At 38.5% G+C, this 23,068-nt stretch overlaps 2 protein-coding genes across 5 annotated transcripts in view; one reads left to right on the plus strand and one right to left on the minus strand.

The window, feature by feature from the left end:
• LOC131434616 (neuropeptide F-like) overlaps positions 1-23,068 on the plus strand; it is a 66,903-nt gene that overhangs the window by 32,818 nt on the left and 11,017 nt on the right. The window lies entirely within an intron of this gene.
• Positions 14,716-21,118, minus strand: LOC131434606 (synaptic vesicle glycoprotein 2B-like). Of its 2 annotated transcripts, XM_058601489.1 has the most exons (6): positions 20,908-21,118; positions 17,708-17,869; positions 16,859-17,021; positions 16,378-16,499; positions 15,443-15,854; positions 14,716-15,385 (listed from the first exon to the last, which is right to left on the minus strand). In XM_058601489.1, the coding sequence occupies exons 1-6, from the start codon at positions 21,026-21,028 to the stop codon at positions 14,794-14,796; spliced, it is 1,572 nt and encodes a 523-aa protein (XP_058457472.1). In that variant the 5' UTR covers positions 21,029-21,118; the 3' UTR covers positions 14,716-14,793. The 2 variants fall into 2 exon arrangements, with proteins under 2 accessions (XP_058457472.1, XP_058457481.1); XM_058601498.1 differs by lacking the exon at positions 17,708-17,869.

A 23,068-nucleotide genomic window follows, 5' to 3' on the forward strand; every position in this document is an offset into this window, starting at 1 on the left:
ATTTAACCGGGCATCCCTGATGTGAACGACTTGTGGCATTTGTACTGATATCAGCGTGAGAGAAAAAAGTTGCTGTCAAAATATGCACACTACACACCAAATTTCTATTTTGGTGTTCGGTAATTATTTTTGCGGGTACTATCTGTAAAATTTTTTTTTACCGAACAAAAGATGAAATTAACCCAACTTACAGTCATATGTCAAAGAACCACTCCGGTGGTATATTATTGTCATCTGCATATAATTGACTTGAAGTCGAAATTTTCGGTTTTTCAATTCTATTTCACTGCGTTAAGTAGTGTTCATTCGGTAGCACCGAATAATGGAGCTGTTTCGTAAGAATATAATAAAACTATAAGAAACAGGATCTCATTTCTTGTTCGAAAAAAGTCAAACTAATATTTGTACAAAGATCACAAAGCTGGAATTATATTTATTATAAATTCAACAAAATGGTATCGAGTTTCGATTGTATTTACATAGTAAAATTAATATGAAATTCGGAAAAAATATACTGTGCGCATCAAAATGGATGAACGTAGCTTGACAAATTGTTGACAACACTGCCACCACAACAAAGAGCGTTGGCTTCAGGAATTAGCATTTATAACAGGAAGTTGTAAGGAGCTATTGAACAAAGACTGTCTCAGAAAGAATGGACGCACTTTGATTTCGCTGTAAATCATTCACAAGTGTTAGATATTCAAATTTTATTCGATATACTGACAATATTAGACTACAACAACAGAACATTATTCTCAACATTTGCTACTTAGCCATTGTAGACTATCTGGCGCACCTTCTTGAGAACGTTCCTCATTAAATTCCGTACAGACTTCTTGGCGACAAGTTTTGACACTCTTTTCCAATCTTTTTCGAACTGTTGAATGGTTTCGGCTGCCGCGACATGTTTCCTTCGTAAAATTCCTCAATTGGTCGAAGTTGTGGGCAATTTGGTGGATTCATGTCTTTTGGGGCGAAAGTGACATTTTTGGTAGTATACCATTCTACCGTTGATTTCGAGTAGTGGCAAGAATCATGGTTAGAAGTCGTTTTTGTAAACGTTCCTTGATGTATATTTCGCTGTTCATTGAAGCAGTGGTTATGAAAGGGTTACAAAATCTTACCGCAGCTACAAATTGCTTGCCAGACCATAGCTTTCTTACCAAATTTTTCGACTTCAATCGATGTCTCGGACTGGTTTAATACTTGCCCTTCTCGCACCGTTTCGGACTACGTTTTGGTTGTTTCTGTTTCGGTACCTATAAGAAGTACGAAGATTCAAACGTTCTTTAGCACGAAGAACATTTGACTTCGAAGTGCCCATTTTTTTGGCCACAACCCGAACTGAAACCTCCTTCTTTTGCTCGAACGCCTTCAGTATACGTTTATCCAACTGAGGGTTAGCAGGACTTTTTTTTCGACCCGTTTTCGGTTTATCCTCAAAGGTGTTATCCTCACCGAACTTCCTGATTGCATTTCGCACGGCTTTTTCACTTACCATTTTTGCTATCTTTTTCGGTGACAGTTCGCGTTCTGTGCACCATTTGTACACAATTTTTCGACGTTGTTCCGCTGAAAGTCCACGCATTTCGAAACAAACTAATGAAAACGAATAAATAACTGCACAAGTGGCTAGAGAAGAGTGTAAACAACAGGACGCAGCCATAAAAATTTACAGATTCTGAACCATTGCGAAATGGCAGCGGTTGTTGGTTGCGTCCATACTTTCTGGGACAGTCTTTATATACTGATAAAAAAGATGGAAGATAATTTTACCATACTGTCCGTATGGTAAAATTATCTTCCAATTACCGAGCTTCTGTGAAAACTGATTGTCCTGAAACCAACTGTCAAACAGTTATTAAAATTTTCAGTTAGTGTCTTTTTATTAACCAAACGAAAAAAAACTTTGACGAGTTCATCGAATGGATTGAGATACAGGTGCTAAAGCTTTTAAAACATTAGAACCACTAGAAGCTTTTTGTTTACTTTTAGACAGAAAATAATTTTGTATCATTTGTACACTTGCTGCCTACACAAATCGTTCGAGGATAATTTCTGGTGGACTCGACGGATTGTGACATTTGGTCCTTTTTTTCGTGGAATAAAACCATAGCCACAACAGGTTGGAATTTTCTTCATTCGTTTTTGTGCATTTTTGTTGCTTTTTGAAATCCGAAAATCCGGAATTTCAGCCAAAGGAAAACAAAAAATTACCGAACAATCAGTTTGATCCATTTGGTTTACAGTTTACGGTAGTTGTTTGACAGTTCAGCAATTACCGAACGATCGGTAATCAATTTAATTACCGAACGTTCATCTGTTGAAAATTCGGTAAAAAATTACCGAATTCAGCGAAATTTTCTAAGTGTGTCGATTGTCAACACGAACGCTAAAGCATCATGTGGATTTTACAATTCTTAAAAATATACAAGTTGCTAAACAAAATAATAGTGAAATTCGTGCTTCAATGAAATTAACTTAAATAATCATTTTTCACTCCAATCAGAACAACACCGGCTACATTCAGTGTTAGCTAAAAGCAACTGTAGTTCCCCTCCATCACTTCCAGTTGCTTTGGTTCTCCGAAAACAAAAGCAATACCGAGGCACTACATGTAGTGCGACACAACAATTCTCAAAGTTATGCAATATAAAAGCAATATACCAAGGGCATCCTCAGAACTCCGAGCGGTCAGCATCAAAGACACTGCATCATCAAATGATAGAACCCCTCGTCTATTTTGTTTGATGATACCTGCCGCGTTTGGGAGATATCAACAAAGCGTCATGTACATTTCGTCACCAGTAATCTTGAATTACTCAGTTCAAAAGAAAGTTTAAACGGTGATGGGAGTACGGCCATAGATAAATAAATAAACTCCACCTGTGAGGGTTCCTATAAATGGAGCGTGGGGTAGAAACACAACATAAAGTAAAACGATACTTGTCTTCTTATCTTAGCGCCGTACAGGCATTCTTGAGACTTTATTTTTTTCGGTTTGAACTCGAATCTGTTGAATTTTCCACCATCTCTTTGAAAGAAAAAAATTTTCTCCGTAATTCGCGCTCACACTTCTTGAAATTCAAGACAGGATTCAGCTACCGCCGGGGAAGTATGAGTGTCAAAACGGCTCCCACTAGGGAGCTTGCAGCGAAAAGAACAAACGTCATCGTGCAGTTTCTCTCCATTATTAGTCCGATTAGATTGGTACCGGCAACACTGCCCAATCGGCCCATCATAAGACTCAACCCGACTGCCATCGCTCGAACGTTGGTAGGAAATATGGACACAGCTGCTCCGTTTACCAGTGATATTGAGACTCCGGCGAAGACCATAAACGAACAAAACAGCATTAGCACGAGATACATGTTATCGATGAATAACAACAGCATTCCGAACGTTCCGGAGATGAACAGATTGAAGAACAGAATGTAACTACGTTTGACTTTACGCAGAACTGCGGATACAGCGAGGTAAGAAACGGCGTAGATTGATCCCAAAACGATGACGTAGATAAAAACATCTTGCGTCATATGATCATCGCATTTTGTAACTTCGTTCGGAGCAAATTCTTTATCGGAGTCGTACTGATCTTCTATGATATCGCAGATACCTTCCGAATTGTTCCGGACAACCGATGTTAATTGGTTGATAATCTCTGGATACCATAAACCCATTCCAGCAGACCTACAAAAAATTATTCATAAGAGAATGAGCTTCCACAGTCTACCGATAAGTACTTACACAAAATACATTCCAAACTGTAGCGCACAGCAGACGATAAAATATAGCAGATTTGGTCTTCGGAACAGCGGAGCCGTTTGATTCCACATGCCACATAGAACTGCTAAAAATCCTTTCCTCTGTTTTCCTACATCATCTTCGCACACTTCCGGAGTTATCCGTCGAACGGAGAACTCATCTAGCGTAGCACTTGCATTGTTACCCAGGAACATTTTCTGCAACACCTTTAGTGCCAAATCATCCCTTCCTTGGGAAAGATAGAACTTGGGACTTTCGGGCAGGAAGATCATCCAAACACCAGCAATCGCACCGGGCAAAGAGTACAGGATCAACAGCAAACGCCACGGCCGAAATTCCACCAAACCCCAAAGATCGACGCGCCAGTCGAACGACAAAACTAGCCAACCGAGAGCTGCGAAAGAAGTGACAAAAATACATGACAGATGATAAAATAATTTGTAAATTATCCACTGCTGCGCTGCAATCGGCTAGATGACAATCAGCTAAGAAAAAAATCGCCTTCAATCCCGCAAATCAATTCTTTACGGTAGCATTGAATTACCTCCGGTAAAGATAGACGATAATCCGACAGCAACACTGGCAAAAGATATTATCATGGTTCGCTTCTCAGTATTCGTAAATTCGCCCAAATATGCGTAGATGGTGGCCGACGGTGCTGAAATGCTAAAAAAAATAATAATAAAAACGGAACTTAAATTTTTCGGAGAACTTCAAGCGTCTTTTGACAGTTCTTACCACATTCCGACAAGTAACCGAAGAATCACCATGGTGACGAAATCACCCGCCATACTCGACAGCAGCGAACATAGAAAGTTGAGTATCAGTGAAATAATGATCACATTTTTGCGCACTTTGGTATCTGCCAGATATCCCCATAGATGCAACGTCAGGATGATTCCTATACAAACAAAAATAAATACGTCAAATTCAATAATTGTGTATGCAAAGTTCGCTACCGTTATATTTTGTACATTATTGAAGTGAACTTACAATAGCGCGTAAGAAGTTTATCGATAATAAGCTATCCACATACTTTTGTGTTGTACGCATGTATTTGTGATGGTTTTTTATGCTCAGATCACAGAATGCTGTGCGTTTGGCTGTCAGCTTTCGTTTGTTTACTTGTTTGTGCGGTTGAAATTCTGCATTTTCAAAATGTCGCGTATTGAAAAGGAAGTGAAAATTAAGGTTCTGGACACATGGCTAACTGAGAAGGGTATTACTATGCGAAAATTGGTGAAGCGGTTTGGAATTCATCATGCCAGTGTTAAAACCATCATTAATAAGTTTGGGGAACACTATTATTTGGATGAGCTACCAGGAATAAGTAGAAAACCCGGTTATTCCATCCCAAAACTGGACCAGAAAGTGGTATCTCTAATTATGAAGAACAAATCAATGTCAATCGTAATTTGGCCAAAAAATCAGGAACGAGTGTTGGAATGATCCAGCGTTTCAAGAGGCGAAATCACCTGAAGATTAAGACAAGAAGCAGAAAATCTCGAAACAAAGCGTAGAACAGAAGAAGCGAGCAGCAACAAGGGCCCGGAAATTATATTCGCGTCTTTTGCAATGTCCGGATGCATGCGTTTTGAGGACTCAAAAACCCTTCCAGGTCCACAATACTTTACAATCATCGTTGGGGAGGATCTGAGCGATGCGGACAGGTCCATTCAAGAGGAGAAATTCGGTCGAAAGGTACTGGTATGGCAAGCAATTTGTTCCTGTAGTTTGAAGTAAACTATTTCTTACACTACCGGAACTATAAATGCAGGAATCTATCGATCTGAGTGGCTCCAGAAGAGATTGCTGCCTTTATATAAGAAGCATAGTACGCCTCCACTGTTTTGGCTGGATTTAGCGTCGGCTCACTATGCCAAAACCGCTCTCAATTGGTTTGCTGAAAAGGGTACAAATTTCGTTGAGAAAAATATCAATCCACCAAATTACCCTCAGCTTCGACCCACCGAACGTTACTGGACAATCTGAAGAGGGTTTTCAAGAAGTCTGCTAAGGCAGCTGGGAACATGCAGGAGTTCAAAAAAAATTGATGAAGAGCGTTTGATCAAAAGTTTCGTGAAAGAATTACTTAAATTTCATCCGGTTTTTATTATGCTCCAGTTTAACCTCGTACAATAAATGATCAATTCTCTGATGATATGCAACACGTGGACAAATTGACAGCTTCAATACATCCGTCATATGAGTAAAAACTTTGATTCTCTGTTTCTGTTCGCAATGGCGACTCCAAACAAATCGACAAAGTCGAGAAAAATGAATTTTAATGCACTGATTAATGCCATTAAACGTTGCTTAGTGGATAAGCAGCCAATAAATTCGACTGCAGTAACGTATTTAATTTCAATTATTTGTTAGTTAATTTCAATTAATTGTTAGTTTTAAACGTAAATTTATCTGTTGGATCATTGTTTTCTGTTGATACAAAAGAGGAGGTGGTTTATATCTGCTGGAGAGAGAGATTGCTATATTTCTTCTCCATCAACACCAAAGGCGCCACCATCCAAATCATTGGCCGAGAGAGTCAAGACGAAGTCACCATCAGACAATGAAGACTTTTGCCTCCGAAAAGAATAAATTCCGCTTTTTTTTTAATAATTGCAGTCTTTACTTATAATGTTCCATTTTTAGCAAAATTTCTTGCGGTGCTGGTAACCGAACACCTTTCTTGAAATGGCCAAAATTTAACACTTTACTAAATTGATAATACAATTTTTCCAATCAAATAAATCAACTTAATCAGTTGTTAGTTAAAGACTGTAGCTTTCCATTGATGCATATATGTTTGCATAATGTGCACTTAGTCAGAAGTTATAAGCTTAAAATAAAAAGAGTGCCGGTAACCGAACACTCCCCCTACTTATTTGACGATTTTGAACCATTTGTTCCGAGTTGATTGAAAAAAAGTGAGAAATCTGGCATTTCATATGCAGAAAATTGGATAGTCGGGTGAACTCTACAAAATCATTAAAAAGATCTGGTTTGTTAGAGTGTCTGTCGAAATAAAAAAATCTGACAAATGCCAGATAAATCTGGAACATTGCAACTCTGGCCAGAAGATGATTTTCTACAAAGACGTCCATGTGCATCCAGACTTAGGTAGCTTACGGATGAGAGTTAGACAATAGCTGAATATTAACAATAATATTGTTGTAAGGGCCGCTAATGTCACGGTTGCTTTCGTATTTGCGAACTTATCGCTTCAATGGCTTAGAAAAAAAGTAAACTAAAAGAATACTCTCATGATTACTTACACGTTATAACAAATTCACTCCAGATATGGTCGTAGACGCTTACTAGAGCTACGTTGACAAGCTCAAACAAACACGCTTCTGGTTGATATACGAGCACAACAAAGTACCGACTTAAGCTAAGGTAAATGTATCAATAGTCAACATTATTCTGCTGATTACTTGGTCTACAATCAACGAATTTCGATGTCAATATCATTATTTCGGACTTAGGCAGCTATACCATAGCTGAATTAAAGTAAAAAATATTCAATACATTTGCTATTGCGACGCGAAAATTTGAACTAAATAACCAATGATTTTAATAAATCAGATGAATTTTGTTGCCGAAACACCTAATGGTACGGTTACCCTACTTACCGGCAAAGCTCACTCCTGTTAGCATCCCTCTTAGAAAAAAAACGTTCAACGGTGGTCCTTCATTGGTCCAATACATTGGATCATTGGTCCAATGAAAGTCCAATCAATCGTTCAACGGGAGGTCAACACGGGACCTTCGTTTGACGATTTTGAAACAGACCGTTGAACCGATAGCTGCTCGATTCGTTCAATAAACCCGGCAAACAGAGGTCCATTGTTGAACAATTTTTTCTTCGAAGCATTGGACCGGCGTTTGAGGGAGAATTTCGAATAGCTGGTACAAAACTAAAAAATTTGATTGAAATTTTTGTATTATTGTTATAATTGTGTAGGGGATCTATCGCCCCGGTATTAAAATTGTAAATATTTGTATTTCTCTTATATTAAACGAGTTTTGGGGATTAGAACATTTGTTAATCAGGTTAGTGCACTGGTTCCGAGTTTGATGTAATATCCTTCGCATAACGTGGTCGCTTACGTGCCTTTTGCGTTTCGTTCAAATTTTTTAGAGCTCTGATGAACTTTCACTTCTTTTCTTTCTATGGAGAATTTATTCTGAGCCACATCTAGAAACAGATAGAAAATACATTTAATTCAATCACAAGTATTTCTATTTTTATATGAGGATACTATGATTCCAGACAATAAAAATGAACTTTGGATTCGCCGACTTGGAGTTTGATATGGGTCTCCTAGTATTTTTTTAGTACCAAGTAATATTTGAACAAGATTCATCTCCGATGGTCGCTTCGGTTGTATCAAACTACGAAATCAAATAGTTGCTCCGAGAAATGTCTGCAATAATTGTATAGAGTTTCGGAGTTCTCCTTCAAATCGTTGACGCAAAACCGCCTTTCCTTCAGCTGTTTCCGAGTAATTTTCCAAATTCGCCAACTCTTCATCATTGAGAACTGGCATCTTGATACCCGCAGTTGAAATTGAAACATTGCCGAGGTGGGTTATCACACTTTTCATATCTCTCATGAGTGTATACAGGCATCGCTTGTTTGTTGCATGGTATAAATTCGACGCATGTATGTTAGCATTTTTTCTGTAACAATTTTTGTTCAAATATTGATTCGAATAAATGCCTTCCAAACTCACCTATCTTGATGAGGCGCTCAATAGTACTGGATGATAAATCTGAAAATGTATAAGATCTGTTAGAATGGTATTTTATAGACTATGTATTGCGATCATAATTTCTGATCATTTTTTATGGTGGAGAATTTCGGGTCAATCTAAGAAAGATATAACGAGAAATCAAACGATTTGGATACCAAACTTTATATTAGGATTAAAACACATCAGCAAGAAATTTGATAGAGGAATGACCATTCAGATCTGTTAGTATGTATGCATGTGTTTTTCAGTGATTGTTTGGTTAGCACATCTTTAAATTAGAGGTAGAAAGAGCTGAACCGATTTTCACAAACGAAAGGATTGATGATCTCATCGTCTGCTTTCGGTTTCTGGTTCTAGAATAGCAGAGTGATTTTTTTCAATTCCTAGGACGTAATTTTATAAAAATTTGATTTAAATGATGTCCCAGGTTGACGGTTCAATGCAAGGTTGTTCCAGAAACAATTTCTTTTATATACACTTCGTTAATTACCTGGACAGCATTTTCTCTACATGCTGGCTCATCAATGTTTAAACACTTAAAGAACATCGTAATCTTGCAATGCTATATTCCATTAACGACATTAATACGTAGCGTATGTAAACATTGAGAATTATTTGTTTTGCATTTGCTTGACGAAAAATAAAATAGAAATATTAATTTCTCAAGAATTACTACCCATTCGTGTGAGTATTCGCGAGTTTCTCAACTGTTTATGTAAATAAAATACATACCTGTACAAATGATATACTATTTTTAACATTTACGATTCTCGTTTTAGCAGAACAATAATTATAATAATTATATTTGTATAATATCAACACAAGCTGACGCAACAAAAAAAAATGCACGAATCAGCGATGCCAGATTGTTGAAATGCCATTTCCGTAGAAGGACATTTTTTCCGGAAACCTAACCGGGGTAAAGCACGAAACGTACAATAGGCAATTTGCTCAGCAGACATATTTTCCGTAGGAAATGCGAAATTCCATTGAAATTGTCCCGTACATTTCCAGAGGAAAATGGAGATTTCCGTTGATTTTTTTTCAATCCGTAGATTTACGAAGATTTCCGTAGATCTGACATCGCTGGTACGAATCTGAGTTTTGAGCTCGATTCATTTTCACTACCGTTTCAACCGTTTGCAGTTCACACAGCTTTAGCTCAACAGACGTCAAACGTACAACAAGATATTACCGATTTCGCACTGGGATTCCCTTGTCAGTTGCCGACAAATTCAAATCGCAGTGTGCCGCGGGTACCAGAATAGAAATTCCCATGGTCTCGTTGGAAACGGCCTGGATGACAAGCGCGGACATCAAAAAATATGCTGACTGATTCGGCCAAATCCTGATTGAATTGAGAACGTTCATGTTTTAGTCGATGAGTTAGGGTAATACTGTAAGGGTAATCGGTAATCGATTCTGCACTGTAAATCATTTTGAACAGCTAGTGCACGCCAAATCTCAAATTAACAAAATAATTTTCTCGTTGAATGAAGCGGCAATCGAAAAAAAAAAAACAAATGTACTCACCGACTAGTTTGATGGCTTCATCAAAACTATGGCTTTTAACTTCCAACACTTTTTTATTGTCGTTACCCAAAGCTTCAATGGTGAAAATTTTTCCAATACTCTTCTCATCTTGTTTGGTCATTTTGTTAATTGAAAGAGAATTTTATTTCAACAAAAAATGGTTTAAATCAATCAGATTTCCTCTATTAAAATTTTGAAAACACTTTTTCACAAATGCATTGATGCAAGAATCAGCAGCTCTACTCGTTGGTACATTTTCAGAACAACTGGCTCATGTGAAAATTTGTTCCTTGAACTACCAATCTTTGTAGCTCCTAATGTTTTTCGACTACAAAGCAAACTGATAAGATCGACTTCACTTGTTGACATGATTAACCCGTTACAAATCTGTAATGAGTGACACTTCATTTACTTAGACTTCTCCAAATGAACTAAATATCTTCTACTTTTTTTACACTGTTGAAAATAATTTTCGAAATCAATCACTTTGTTCAATCTATCATTTTGTCATCGTATTCATGACATTTTTTGAGCGTCTTTCAGCCTTAGGCTGCTGTCACAATAAGTGCAAAAAGTTGAACCGAGAATGGAGCAATATGTTGGTGAAAAGTGAAAAGTGAGAAATATACTTACAGCACATCAAAGGTACCGAGCCAATCAAATTTATCGTTCCTTCTCTGACATGATCCCTTTGAATTGCTTCAAGTAGATTTTTCGCTTCTCGAATGCTAAAAATTTTGCAAAAATTACTCCTCTTCAGTAAGAAGAACGTTTTGCAGTAAACAATAGGAAAATAGTTTGAAATAGAAAACGAACTGACGAAACGAGTAGCAAAAATGAAAAATCCGTGAATAAATTACCGTAGTTACAGGACTCGAACCAACTTTATGCCTGAACAAGCAGAATAAATCTACTAATATCAATCTCTGATTAATGATGATTAAAAAACGCATTCAAAATTAGAAAAACTTTCGAATAAATATTAAAAACAAACAAGCAATCATACTTTATTTTGTTAAACTTTTCACTCGGTGTAGCTTTCCCAAAGAGAGTACTTGACATATATGTGAAAGAAATGATAGATGTCCAAAGATAAAGAATCTCTGACGATAATATATGACATGAATAAACATGTTTTGTATTTGTTTACTAAAAGCTTTCCTCCTCAGACGGACTGCAAACATTCACCATGTCCTGCACTCCATTGTTTATTGTCGCTGCAGCACCAACCTGCAATTCGCTGGACCGCTGAAGCGCAGCAAAGATTCCGAGCGACGTCAGTTCATCAATTGATAGAACCATGTTACATCCTACATATTTTATTGTCTTGATTATGAACCACGTGCTTTTATAGAATGGAATCAATTTTCTTGCTTCCACTATCGTAGCTCATAACGAACGAATATCTTTTTCTGTGTAAGTTTTAGGTTACTAATATATGTTTAGAAATCAATAAGTTTGAAACTGAATGTTATATGGTGGAATTGCATATAATTAAGAGATATTGATATATTGCATGACAGTCTACTTAAAATTGGTACATTGTGAACGTCACTGCAGGGCACATAACCAGGCTAGTTGACATAATTTCTTTGAATATTTGCTGCTACATTATTGTTAGAGCTAAGGTTTTGAATAATAGTTCGGAATCCGAGCAGAAACAGTCGAATAGGGAAAGTTCTTAAGCGGTATTCAAGCCATTCTACAGTAAATACCGAGCCGGAAAATATGATTAAAACTTCGAAAAAAGAGTGCAAAATTAAATTTTTTTTCTGGAAGATGTAAGAGTGAAATCTAAGGGAAAATTTATTGGTTGTTTATCACACGTCGGTACATTGAGCGCAGCACGTAAAAAAATAAATCATTGATTTTACAGCATAAACAGTTGATTCACAATTAGATCTATGGGTTACAATACATTTTATTGTATCTTGACAATTTTTTTTCATTTCCAATGATTCAATATATTGTTTCTACGACTCACAAGTGAATTTATTGTACACGTGGAGTTTCAAACAATATGCAAACTGTACATTTGATTGTTTTCGAAGAAAACATGTATGAGAAAATTTTATGATTTGAATTGTTACGATACTTAACAACCTATACATTCTATTGTAAAAAGCATATTCACAATTAATGAAATAGTGTATAACAATACAATAAAATATTTTTCAATGATCAAAGCAAAATTGTGGAAGGTTTTGTAACAAATTTTGTAACAATTCAAATCATATTGTTTTTCTACAATATTTTTTATTCGGGAAGCTATTTATATACAACTGAGCAGTTCAATATAAACTACGGGCATCAGAAGAAAAACGCGCAGTTTTCAGTGTAAATGACAAAATTTTGACACTGAAATAAAGTATAAAGTTTTACTTCTTCTTAGCAAGCTTTACTGAACTACTAGATTGTACTAGCAGTTCGATGCTGCTGGTTCACGGATCAGTCGAAGGCGAAGTATATCACTTGAGCAAAGAATACTGACAAAATTGAGTGATTCAAAATCCAGTAAGTACTATATGTCGATTTTTTACCGTGAAAACTTTTTTATTCTTTAGTATAATTCCCATCTAGAGAGATACATCTGACCCACCGGTCCTCCAACATGGTAATGGAAATCTTTTTGAAAAAAAAAAGAATTATCAAGTCCATCAAAATAAGCTCCAGTTTCTGTAATGAAAATTTCTTTTCCTGGAGAAACCTTTTCAGGTTTGGAAATAGATAATAGTCGCTGGGAATCAGATCTGGAGAATACGAGAGATGGTGGACCAGTCCGTACCGCAAATCATTCAATTTCACCGCTCCTTTTATGCATGATTGCGTATTTTTTCATAGCTTGATGGAAACCAGAGCTCGTCTAACACGATCAGCTGTTATTCAAACACAAGTGGATAGATTGTCCTAGAGGCTTGTTTCACAGTAAAGTGCAGTGGCAAAAATGGTTACTAATACACTACAAATTTTTTAATGCACATATGACAGTTTTCCCAATCAGCACACTGAACCAAACAACTCCAAATATATGGAACATTTCTCGATATACACTGCACGAAAAATGAAGCATTAAATACGATTTAGAATCGCAATCTGATACTAACTCGGATGAGATTATTTTGTTTTTTTTTAAAAATCCTTATTTATATAAATATGTGTGAAATGTGCCTGCAGAACTAAACAAATTAATATTAATGTTAGACCCAGAATTTTACCAACATTTCCGAATTATGTACTACAATTTCTTGATTTGAAAAATTACAGTTACGGTGATAGAAATATACAATATCAGGTTGTTTAATAAACAAATAAATGCTTCAAAACAAAACAATTTAGTAAATGAATAAACCGTAATTCGCCTCAACGTGAGCTATCAATTGAAATAAAAGTAAAAAGTATAATTTGTTCCTTTGCTTACTGTATTGCACTTATCATACTATTTATTAACATTTTTTCAGTGCTGAACAAACTTTCTATTGGTCGAATTTTGGAATGGTTTGTCTGTTGAATAAATTCAATTACTTTTTACTATTTTGACTCAAAGTTTAAACTATTCGCAAAACAGTTCACAGCAAGGGGTAGATCGCTTAGTATATGCACTTTTAATTCATAGACAATTTATAAAAATGATCATTTTGTTTTACATTCTAACTTTCCCTAAGAGGAAAGAAAATGTACAGCTAATTTAAATTCAATATCATGAACGCAATGAAAATAAAATCGCAATCAAAGTAACTTGTAATACACCGTTCATTTCCTTTTAATTTTGTTCTAGAAAAAAAAACACATTTAAGTATGAGAATGTTCACACCTCGATGTGGGCATCATGCTCAATTCTTTTTGACATTTCACCTCTGTGTACACCCTAAACGCAAACTGTTAAACATTACTGAACTAATAGCCTTTTCCGTCACGAGATGGTTTTACTGTGATGTCTTTTTAGATTTGTATTGGATTCGTTAAAGTGATCCATTTTGATATATAATATATTTGGTAAAAACATGATTTTTGACAGATGAATTTTTCCATTTTGCGAACACCTGCAAATTTAAAAAACATTCAGATCACCAGTACGATACCACAAAGTTTCTAAAGTATTGTCAATTTGTCTCTTCATCCTGAACGATAAAAGTACCACTCGCATGTCTGTCCAGAAAAATAATTTGTCCTTCCCATCACGTTGAACAGTTTCCGGTTGTTTCAGCAAGTTTAAACCGGTGGGATTACAATACGAATCACCGAAAAGAATCAACGGTACACTACGTGTTCCAACTAGTAGTGTGTGACAAAACAATTCACAAAGTTATGCAATATAAAAGCAATACACCGAAAGCATCATATCAGAACCACACGCCCAACATCAAAGACTGCAGTTACTGCAGGTGGAGGCACCCTTCTGTCTTTTGTTCGATGGGAGCCAGTCGGGTTCCGGAATGAATGATGGTGTAATGCAGAAAGCAACTGGCACAACTCGTCACGTACTCCCGTTTCCGATGGTGTGAATCTCGTTGTCAATCTCCAATTGCTGAGCTTCAGTATTTTTTTTTAAGGTGGCAATGAGATAGACAGATAAATAAATCAGCAGACTCCGATTTCTATGAGTGGACAAAGAAAGTGATACTGAAGAAAACGGACACTTGCCTTACATCAACGGTCGACGAGCATTCTCGATTCTTTTTATTTTATTTCGGTATAACCCGATCCGTTTAATTTTCTATTTTGATGGAAGCAAAATTTACCGTCGTGGAAGTATCAGTGTCAACATTGCTCCCACCAGGGAGCAAGCGGCGAAAAGGGCAAATGTCACCGTGCAGTTTTGCTCCATGATTAGACCGATTAGGTTGGTACCGGCAACACTGCCCAGTCGGCCCATCATAAGACTCAAGCAGACGGCCATCGCTCGAACGTTGGTAGGAAATATGGAGACCGCTGCCCCGTTTACCAACGATATTGAGATTCCAGCGAAGACCATAAACGTGCAAAACAGCATCAGTACGAGGTACATGTCATCGATGAATAACAGCAGCATTCCGGACGTTCCGGATATGAACAGATTGAAGAACAGGATATAACCTCGATTGATTTTGTGCAGAATGGCAGATATAATTAGGTAGAGGAAGGTGTAGATGGGTCCCAAAACTACGACATAGACAAACACATCTTGCGTCATATGATCATCGCATTCTTCATCCGCAAAAAACGGAGTAAGATCTTCAACGGTGCCATTCTTTCCTTGCAGGATGTCGCAGATAGCTTCCGAATCTTCTGGGATAGTAGATGTTAATCGGTTAATTATCTCTGGATACCATAAACCCATTCCAGCAGACCTAAAAAAGAATATTCATAAGAAAATGAGCTTCCATAGTCTACCGATAAGTACTTACACAAAAAACATTCCAAACTGTAGCGCACAGCATACGGAAAAGTAGAGCACATTTGGGCTGCGGAACAGGGGAGCCGTCTGATTCCACATGCTACATAGAATCGCCGAGAATCCTTTTCTCTGTGAACCCACTTCGTCTCCACACACTTCAGGAACTATCCGTTGTACGGGGAACTCATCAAGCGATGCTCCTGCTTTGTTACCCAGAAACATTTTCTGCAACACCTTCAGTGCCAAATCATCTCTTCCTTGGGAAAGATAGAACTTGGGGCTTTCCGGCAGGAAAACCATCCAAACTGCTGCAATCGCACCGGGCAGAGAGTATAAGATGATCAGTAAACGCCACGGTCGGAAGGTGACCAAACTCCAAATATCTACGCGCCAGTCGAACGACAAAACCAACCAACCGAGTGCTGTGCGGAATATGAAAAAAATGATCACAATTAAAAAATAAATTAAGGGAAACTTTTCAGCTCGGAAAAATATTACTAGCAGCACTTCCATCAGTTAGCACATTCTGCACAATCGCCTTAAGCAACTTGCACGCAAACCTGAGTCCGATATGTTACTATGGCTGTGAACCATTTCGCGGTTATTTTTAACTTTTGGTTAAAATCTGACACTTTAGTGGTTATTTTGTGTCGAGTAGTTAAATTCAACTGAAACTGCGGCCCATTTCAAAGTTTGACGGATGGAAAGTTATTTGGGTTTATTTTGCATTGGAAATAATTTTGACTAAAGAATTAATATTACAATTTTCTTTGCAAGATTTTTTCCAGTGTCGGAAAATAACCATCGATCTGTCAAAAATAACCATGCTTTCGAGCAGGGTTATTTTTGACAACATCAAAATAACCACTCGAGTGTCAGATTTCAACCACAAGTTAAAATTAACCGCGAAATGGTTCACAGCCTATGGTTACTAGATCGACTTACTTCCGGTGAAAATGGATGACAGCCCGACTGCGACACTGGCAAAAGATATTATCATGGTTCGCTTCTCAGTATTCGTAAACTCGCCCAGATATGCGTAGATGGTAGCCGACGGAGCCGAAATGCTAGCAAATAGAAACGAGGACAGCCATTGAATTGCTTTGACTAGAAAGCTTCAGGCTAACGAAAGTTATTAAACGTCTCCATTCATGTTCAGTTTTGCGAAACGTCCGAAATTTGAGTCGAAGTTCATTGTGATTTCTAGACGGATTCCGATTCAAGTACCAGAACAGATTTCTAGTCACAGTCGGTTATTGCACTCAATCGGGATCCAGTTAGAAATTGTAATGAATTTCTTATTATTTATTTAGGTAAAAGTCCGTTTCGACTCAGATTGTCGGAAAACTGAATGTGAGTGGGGGCCTTAAATGTTTCCGGGATGCAGGAGCTATCCCTTCTCCTACACGCCATCGATTCAACTTACCACATTCCGACGAGCAGCCGGAGAATCGCGATGGTGACAAAATCCCGCGCCATGCTCGACATCAGTGAGCACACGAAGGTGAGTGCCAGTGAAAGAATAATCACATTTTTGCGTCCTTTGGTATCCGCTAGATAACCCCACAGATGAGACGTCAGGATGATTCCTGCAAGCAATCGACCGCGAGTCAGTATCACACGACCAGAAAAAAAGTTTAGTTGTTTTCTCCAGCTCGTAAGTCCACACTAAGCTGAGCTTGGCTTGAAGTTAGTCAGTGTGTACGGAGAACAAGGTTGCATTGCAGCAGATATAATACACGATACAAACAGTGAAAGTCAATGTCGTGTAAAATAGGTTTGAATACCTCTTATGATAGAGGAACTTATATGGAAAAAAAAAACTGCATACGACCAGCAGTGCTGCACTACGGCCAAGGCAAAAATCTTATCTATCGCTGATCTTAATGAAGATAAACTCGGAAGCAACTATAAAATTTTAGGATCAAGTTTACAATGGGACAATTTTATGGATTCTTTCTAACCGCTTACCCCGCTTAGTTTTGCTCTTGATTCGATTGAAAAAGTCATTTTCCGAGCAGTAATTTTGAATCCAGTGAAACAATTTTCATAACTCTTCAGCTGATTTTTCTTGAAATTGAAAATTGTAAATTTTAGTAAATTTACGAAAAGCTAAACTATTTTCCAGCACATGTTTACCGAGCCGAAAACTTTATTGCCACAAGGGAAAAACACCTTAAAAACTAATCCACTTGTTTTCGCTTTCCATACTGCGCTCAACGGCAAGCCCCGGACATGCACACAAACGTATAAACTAAAATCTAAACAAACTTACCCGCAAAGCTCACTCCCGTTAGCATTCCCTTGTCAGTTGCCGACAAATTCAAATCGCAGTGAGCGGCGGGAACCAGAATCGAAATTCCCATGGTTTCGTTCAGCACGGCCAGCGTAACAAGCGCTGACACCAGGAAAATCTGCCAACTCATTCCGCCAAATCCTAGGTTAAAAAATAGATTGGTTGAAGTTGTGATTTATTTTTTATTCATTTTCTTTATTTATGACGTAAACCCAACTTTCAAGAAAGGCTGTCCATCGACCGATAGAACGAGAACGAACAAAAGTGAGGATTATTCTAACTGCTGGATGTTCGATTTCGTTTGTCCTAACTCTTCTCCGAAACAGAAGATCACCCGCGTGTTAGTAGAGATCTCACTTGCACTCTTGTCGTGTAACAATAAAACTCCGGGGCTAAGCAGAATCAAATTCAACTTGCTGAATAATCAGCTTGACACCACCAAAAGGCGCTTACTGAATTCATTCAATAAGTTTGGTTGCTGAATTTAATCAATAAGTTAGAGGGTTATATTGTCCCACACGACTGGAGACAAGTGAGAGTGATCGCCGTTCAAAAACCAGGGAAACCAGTCTCCGATTACAATTTGTATGCTATGCTATGCTTCCCTGTATACGAAAATTGTTCGTAGAAATGGTTCTCCTTCGTCTAGATAACTGGGTCGAGCTTTCAAATATATAATTTAGTTTCCGCAAGGGAAAAGGAACGAACGATTAGGTCAAGGGAGCTTTTGCTTCAATTTCCATGAATATCCAATTTGAGAAGCACCATCAGCATGTTCTTTCGCCAGGTTTGAACAACTTTTTATATAATCTATTGTCCGACAAGCACATGTATTTCGCGCATGGTGATTTGTCGACAATACGATTCAGTCACATGGGTCTTCCTCAAGGCTTAAGTTTAAGCCACCTTTTATACAATTTTTACGTAAATGATGTACGATGGATGGATCAACACATCTTACACGCTAAGGCAACTTGCCGACGACAGCGTTGTGTCCATTATAGGACCCATAGCTGCCGATCTCCAAGGACCATTACAAGATACACTCGAAAACTTGTCAACATGGGTTCTTTAACTTGTTATGGAGTCCTCTAACGGAGAAAACTGAGCTCAAGAAAGCAAACTCTATGTTCAAGAAAGCAAAAACCAGCACAACTACAGCTTCAACTAAGTAGTGAAACCATAGCTCAGGTCTTCACATTTAAATATCTCGGGATCTGGCTCGACTCCAAAGGCACCTTGGGATGTCTTATTAGATATCTGGAACAAAAAATGCCAACCGAGAATCAACTTTCTTCGTACAATAACCGGATCATGGTGGGGTGCCCACCCAGGAGATCTGATCAGGTTCTACCAAACAACAATATTATCCGTTATAGAATATGGATGCTCCTGCTTCCGATCCGCGGCGAACACCCATTTCATCAAGCTGGACAGAATCCAGTATCGTTGTTTGCGTATTGCCTCAAGTCGATTCTGCAATCTCTCATATCGATTGCTAACCCGATGCGATATCTTGAAACCGATGGTGATTGAAAACTTCGAAAGACTTGTCGAGCTCAATTCTCAGACCCGTTTCATAATAAATTTAGAGCAGTAAGTTGTGAAACAGTGTTTTACACTGACGGATCAAACATCAACGAGTCCACAGGCATCGGCATCTTCAATCAGAACACCGCCGCTTCGTACAAACTCTGTAATCTGGCTTCAGTTTACATCGCAGAATTAGCTGCTATTCAGTACACCCTTGAGATCAACGAAACCTTTCCCAAAGACCATTACCTTATTGTCACGGACAGTTTAAGTTCAATAGAAGCTCTCTGGGCAATGAAGCCAGGAAAGTATCCCCCATATTTTCTGGGGAAAATCCGGGAACACTTGAGAACATTATCTGGACGGTCTTATTCGATATCATTGATCTGGGTCCCTTCGCATTGTTCCATTCCGGGCAATGAAAAGGCAGGAATTTTCCAGTATCTCTCGTCGTTCCTGGAGCAATGGCGAACTGGACGAAGGACACATTCCATTATCCCTAGGATATCGATGAAACCTTGGTTCAAGGGGATAAACTTGAGTCGCGATTTCAGTCGTGTTATGTCTCGGCTCAAGTCTGTGGCGAAAGTTATCAGATCATCGAGCATGGCGTGTTGTCGTGCGTAGGGCCCGAGGTAGACCGCCTGAGGTTCCGGTTCGGGCTGTGTTAGCGAGTCAGAATGGTTCTTATACATGCTTCTCATATATGGGTACGTGAAAAACATCAATCTACACGTCTAATCTGTTGTTGTGTCTTCTTCAGAAAACTCAGATCGATTCTAATATTTGCTCCATCCTCTCCATCTCCTAACTGTCCACCATCTTCATCGGAATTAATTTGATCTTTATGAAGTCACTAACCGTTTCGCTCCAACCTCCCCGTGCTATCAACTAATAAGATCTTTTTGCCGACTCTAACTTAGTTCGCTCCCCAACCCTCTGTTAAATCCATTTTATACATCATCATTACTTCTCTCTGTTTCTCTCTTTCTTATCTACAAAATTACCAACCGACCCAAAAGTACCATAGTTTGGTCTACGTGGGTTATGAACGGTCCCTAAACAGACTGATAAATGACACTAATTTTAAATAGTCGGTTTTCCAATTGGTTGTATAACCTTTCTATTGTCGTTTTCACTTCAGAAAACTGAAACTGACCTAGGGTAGTTTCATCAAACAAATCAAACTGTGACCTGACAAACTGACAAACCTGATATAACAACCAGGTTCGAAACTGACTCGATTTTCAGTTCAACAACGTTAAAACTAGGTTCGAAACTAGCTTCAAACAATCAGCAGACAGCAGTGAGGGTGGAAATTGGGTTAGGTTTCGCATCAAGCGAAAACGACATATATGAGAGGCAAAATGGCAAAATGTGTTACCTGATAGTCAAAGCATGCTATGGTGAAATGGTTTACAGATTAAAACAAGCACAGTTTGTGAAAATGAAACAAATGGGGAGCTCAAAACATTACACCGTGAAAATATGACAATCAAATATTCGTAGCTTCTTTATTAAATCTTAAAAAGCTATCTAAATCTTTGGCATCGAATGACTCTATTGGTACATTCGCTGAAAAGGTTATTTTAACTCATTAGTGGAGCAATTCTGATTTCTAACAAAATGATTTCTAACAAACTCACCGACCAGTTTGATAGCCTCATCGAAGCTATGGCTTTGCACTTCCAACTCTTTGCCGTTGCCGTTGTCAAACGTTTCAATGGTGAACACTCTCCCATCACTGTTATCAATTTGATTCACCATTCTGTATCGGGTTTCGAATATGCTCTATTTTAATAAGTAAAATACTACTTTTAAAGTGTACATTGAAGCAGTACGGTACAGTGTTCCTTTCGCCAGTAACTTTTAGGAACGACTGTCACCTGTAAAGATTTCCTCAGAGAACTACCAGCAGTCGTCTATCCTATCGTGTATATCGTGTTTTCAACTATACATGATGATAAGACCGCGTTCGGTTGCCAACCGAGCTAATGATGAAAAGTACTACGTATAGAATTCGCGAGTGAATGTTTCGAAATTCTGTTTGCTAAATTAAAACATATATTTGAAATGATATTATTTATTCCATACAATTTTTTATATAATTTTTCAATGTTAAGTAAAAATCTTTACGTGGAATACTGAACAGAACCTTTGGTATAACTCAACATTTTGCCGATTTATCTCGGCAAAAAGACGGTCAGCGAAGCTCCGAAGATCAGAATGGCGGAAAAAGCATACATTGTCAGCTCGCAGTTTTCCGCCAGCACAAAACCGACAACACTGCTGGAGGTGAACTGCTCAATCTAGCCATCATCATGCTGAGCGAAACGGACATCGCTCGAACGTTGGTGGGCAAGATCGAAACCGAAGAGATGTTCACCAGCACCATTGATAAGCCACCGACAACCACCTCGGTGCAGTACAGCACTGCAATGAGGTAGCGGTTCGTCACAAACTGCAGTATGATACCGGCAGTGGCTGCCACGCAAAACGTTACTACCAACATGATCCGTTGGTTGATCGTACGCATTAAAAGCGTAACTACGAGCGAACAAAAGGACCCGTAAGCTCCCATGACTAAAATATAGATAAACGTTTCGGTGTTAATGTGTGCCGTGCATTCCTCCTCGGTGGAAATATCCCAGGAAACATTTTCTATACGTCTAGTTTGAAGAACAGAACATATGGTAAGATCCGCCTCGGAAAAAGTGACCTGATTCATCAGCTCCGGATACCATAGACCTAATCCTCCATATCTGCAACCAATACATGAATAATACTTTTAATCGCATTATAGTCACGAAACTTACACAGCAAAAGAACTGATTTGCTGAAGGCAACAGATAGTGAAGTATAGTAGCAAAGGCCACTTAAAAAGTGGAACAGTTTGCTGCCACAGGGAACTACAAATGCCGAGTTCTCGATCTGATGACACTTTCTCGGACTTCAATTCGGAAATTTGAAAGCCCTCTAGCGAGCCATTATTCTTTCGGTAACAATATTCCAAAACGTCCAACGCGTGATCCATCCTTCCTTGAGCTAGGTAGAACTTCGGACTCTCTGGGCAAAATCGGAACAAACAGGCTGCCAACAATCCCGGTAGGGTATACACTATGAACAGCAATCGCCATGGTCTGTAGTGGTAGTCCGAAGTGATCATCCAACTCCAGTCGTACGAAAGTACCCACCAGCCAACAACTACAAATGATACACTTAATTTATCATACAATGAATTCGTTTGAAAAAAAAACCTACGAGCAATGTATATCATGGTTCCCATTGCCCAAACACTGGTGAATGCAATGACCTGGGCTCGCTTCGAGGGTAAACATAACTCTCCCAGATACGCATAGATCGTAGCCGAAGGAGCCGATGAGCTGAAAGACGCGATTTCTTTAGTTCCCAGTCACTTCACTGTCAACTACACTTCTCACCAGATACCGGCCAGCAATCGCAATACCAACAACGAAACGAAATCATTGGTGAAACTGGACGCCACCGCACATACCGCGGCTGCATACAACGCATATTGCATGACCTTCTTCCGTCCCACCGTATCGGACAGGTAACCGGAGAAATACGACGCGGCAACGATCCCCAGAAACGTCGATCCGCTCAGGATGCCTTGATCGCCAACTGTCAGACCGAGGTCGCACTTGGCCGCCGGTAGAATAACACTAATGCCCATTGTTTCCGCTCTGGTTGCCATAACGATCAGACAGCACAGTGCCGTCGTTTCGATCTGTGCCCGGCCAAATCCTACCTGCTCGAGGGCATCATCAAAGAGTGCTGGGGAACATT

The sequence above is a fragment of the Malaya genurostris genome, chromosome 1 (genome assembly GCF_030247185.1).
Source record: "Malaya genurostris strain Urasoe2022 chromosome 1, Malgen_1.1, whole genome shotgun sequence".
NCBI classification, from domain to species: domain Eukaryota; kingdom Metazoa; phylum Arthropoda; class Insecta; order Diptera; family Culicidae; genus Malaya; species Malaya genurostris.